The sequence below is a fragment of the Echinops telfairi genome, unplaced genomic scaffold (assembly GCF_000313985.2).
Source record: "Echinops telfairi isolate 266 unplaced genomic scaffold, ASM31398v2 ScPeMD7_5868;HRSCAF=6743_0, whole genome shotgun sequence".
NCBI classification, from domain to species: Eukaryota; Metazoa; Chordata; class Mammalia; order Afrosoricida; family Tenrecidae; genus Echinops; species Echinops telfairi.
In genome coordinates this window covers 11,091,440-11,093,303 of record NW_022109767.1, presented here as the reverse complement: position 1 = coordinate 11,093,303, position 1,864 = coordinate 11,091,440, and the positions used below count along the sequence as shown (strand labels likewise).

The 1,864-nt window shown below is 47.7% G+C and overlaps 1 protein-coding gene across 5 annotated transcripts in view; it reads right to left on the bottom strand.

Annotated features, from left to right (window-relative positions):
• KIF13A (kinesin family member 13A) overlaps window positions 1–1,864 on the bottom strand; it is a 227,114-nt gene that overhangs the window by 56,575 nt on the left and 168,675 nt on the right. For all 5 annotated transcript variants that reach the window (XM_045295731.1, XM_045295735.1, XM_045295736.1 and 2 more), the window contains exons 14-15: window positions 1,707–1,793; window positions 1,430–1,596 (exon numbers count right to left, since the gene is read on the bottom strand). In XM_045295731.1, the coding sequence (XP_045151666.1) occupies window positions 1,430–1,596; window positions 1,707–1,793 (254 nt within the window). The remainder of the gene's footprint in view (window positions 1–1,429; window positions 1,597–1,706; window positions 1,794–1,864) is intronic.

Below are 1,864 nucleotides of genomic sequence, written 5' to 3'. Positions count from 1 at the left end.
TCTCTTCTTCATATTTCAACTTTATAATTCAAAGCAGTTAAAAACCCAGAGAGATAAATTAAACAAGGTCAAACCTCTTATTCTGATGAGAGAATCTCCAATGTGAGATAACAGAGTTGATGGCCAGTTCTCTGACCCTGCTCCAATCTTCCCAGGTAGGCTTCACCAAAGAGTGGAGAGACAAAGTGCAAGTCAAAGGAAGAGCTCAAGTGTGAAAGGCAAAATGCTTTCCAACAGCTCTGCCGGGTGTTGGCTTGAGAGTGCTCAGGATCCCTGGGGTCCTCCCAGGGTTCTCATTAGAGTCCCAAGGGACTCCAAAGCAGATGAATGGGAAACTAAGGTTGGAACAATTCCTGAAACTAACTGGCCATTGCCCCCAGGAACTGCTGGCTGTAGCCTCAACTTTATCCTTGTGGCAACTAGCGGTAGTTCTGGAAATGCTGCCCTGTCTCTGGAGGCTGAGAGGTACTTAAGGGAAGGAAGCTACTTACGACAATCCACCATCTGTGATCCAAGGGGCAGCGACTGCCCCAGGGATGAGGCTCTCAAGGGCAGGAAAGAACTGACAAGAAGACGGAACAGGAATGACAAAAACCGGGCAGAAGTGGGCAGAGTGCTATTATACTGTGGGGACTGCAATCAATGTCATCCATCAAAACGTGTGTGAACTGCTGGACAGAAAACCAATTTGCTCTGTCAATTTCCACCAAACCCACCATTAAAAAAAACGCGCCAAGAAGTCCTCTGGTGTGAACTTTCTTGAGCAAACGTGAGTAGGTACGAGGCCAGGGGAAGAAAGAGGAGGTAAAGAATGCTGCCTTTCAGAAAGGAGTGGACAGAGAGGTCTGGAGGGAATCTTTTTGAGGGGATCTCTTTCTGAACCATCTCAAGCAAGCTGGAGTGTCCGCCACACAGAGAGCCCATCTAACACTTTTGTTTGGTCTGTCAGTATTATGAAAGTTGCCTCCATTAGGTTCTATTTGAAATCCCTGGAGGTTTTATACTCTGAAGGATTCAGGTAGGACAGGGTGAATAATGAGGAATTTGATAAGCAGTTTCATCACAATCATTCAGTACCCCAGGACTATCATTTGGCTTGGGAAACAATTCGTCTCAAAAACCAAAAAAGCTCCATCTATCTATCTATCTATCTATCTATCTATCTATCTATCCCTTGCTATATTGGAAGGAAGCCTATTCTCTGGCATCTTCTCTTCAGCCCCTGCCCAATGTCCGTTTAGAAGGATTTTGTGATTCCAAGTACCAACGTTTCAGAAGAATGCTTTCACTTGATAGCTACCAGCGGGCTGTCAAGATGTTCGTGGAAAACGGGAGCTCAAAGATCATGAAATCAATATCAATCCATGACTGTCTCCCCAACTCCCCGACTGAGTGGTCTGGGGCAAGGAACCCAGGGTTAGGGTCTTACCATTACTGTTGAGCGTTTTCATGATCACCTCCATCTGCGCAAACTCGTAGTTATAGTCGGGTTCTGAGGACGCCTCACTGGCTGCGTCCAAGTCAAGCTCTGGTGGACTCGCTTCCTTCTCAAAGTCTCTCAGCCAGTCTCGCCGCTTCCTCTTGGGCAAATTGATTCTGCGGGGAGGAGTTCCGACCATCAGAGAAAAACCACCCGGTTTTGCGCTTACCCCGACAAGGCGATCATTTTATGGCAAACCAGTCAGGACTGAACACAAAGGCGTTACCTAAAAAAGTGGTTATTGCCCCAGAGGATTCTGTCACCATGCCACAGCTGGGTGGTGCTGCACACCAGGGTGCCGTTCACACAGGACCTGAGGGGACACAGGCAAGAAGACGGAGGGTCAGGCATCCCAGTGAGTACGCGAGGAGAACAGTGCCTTTG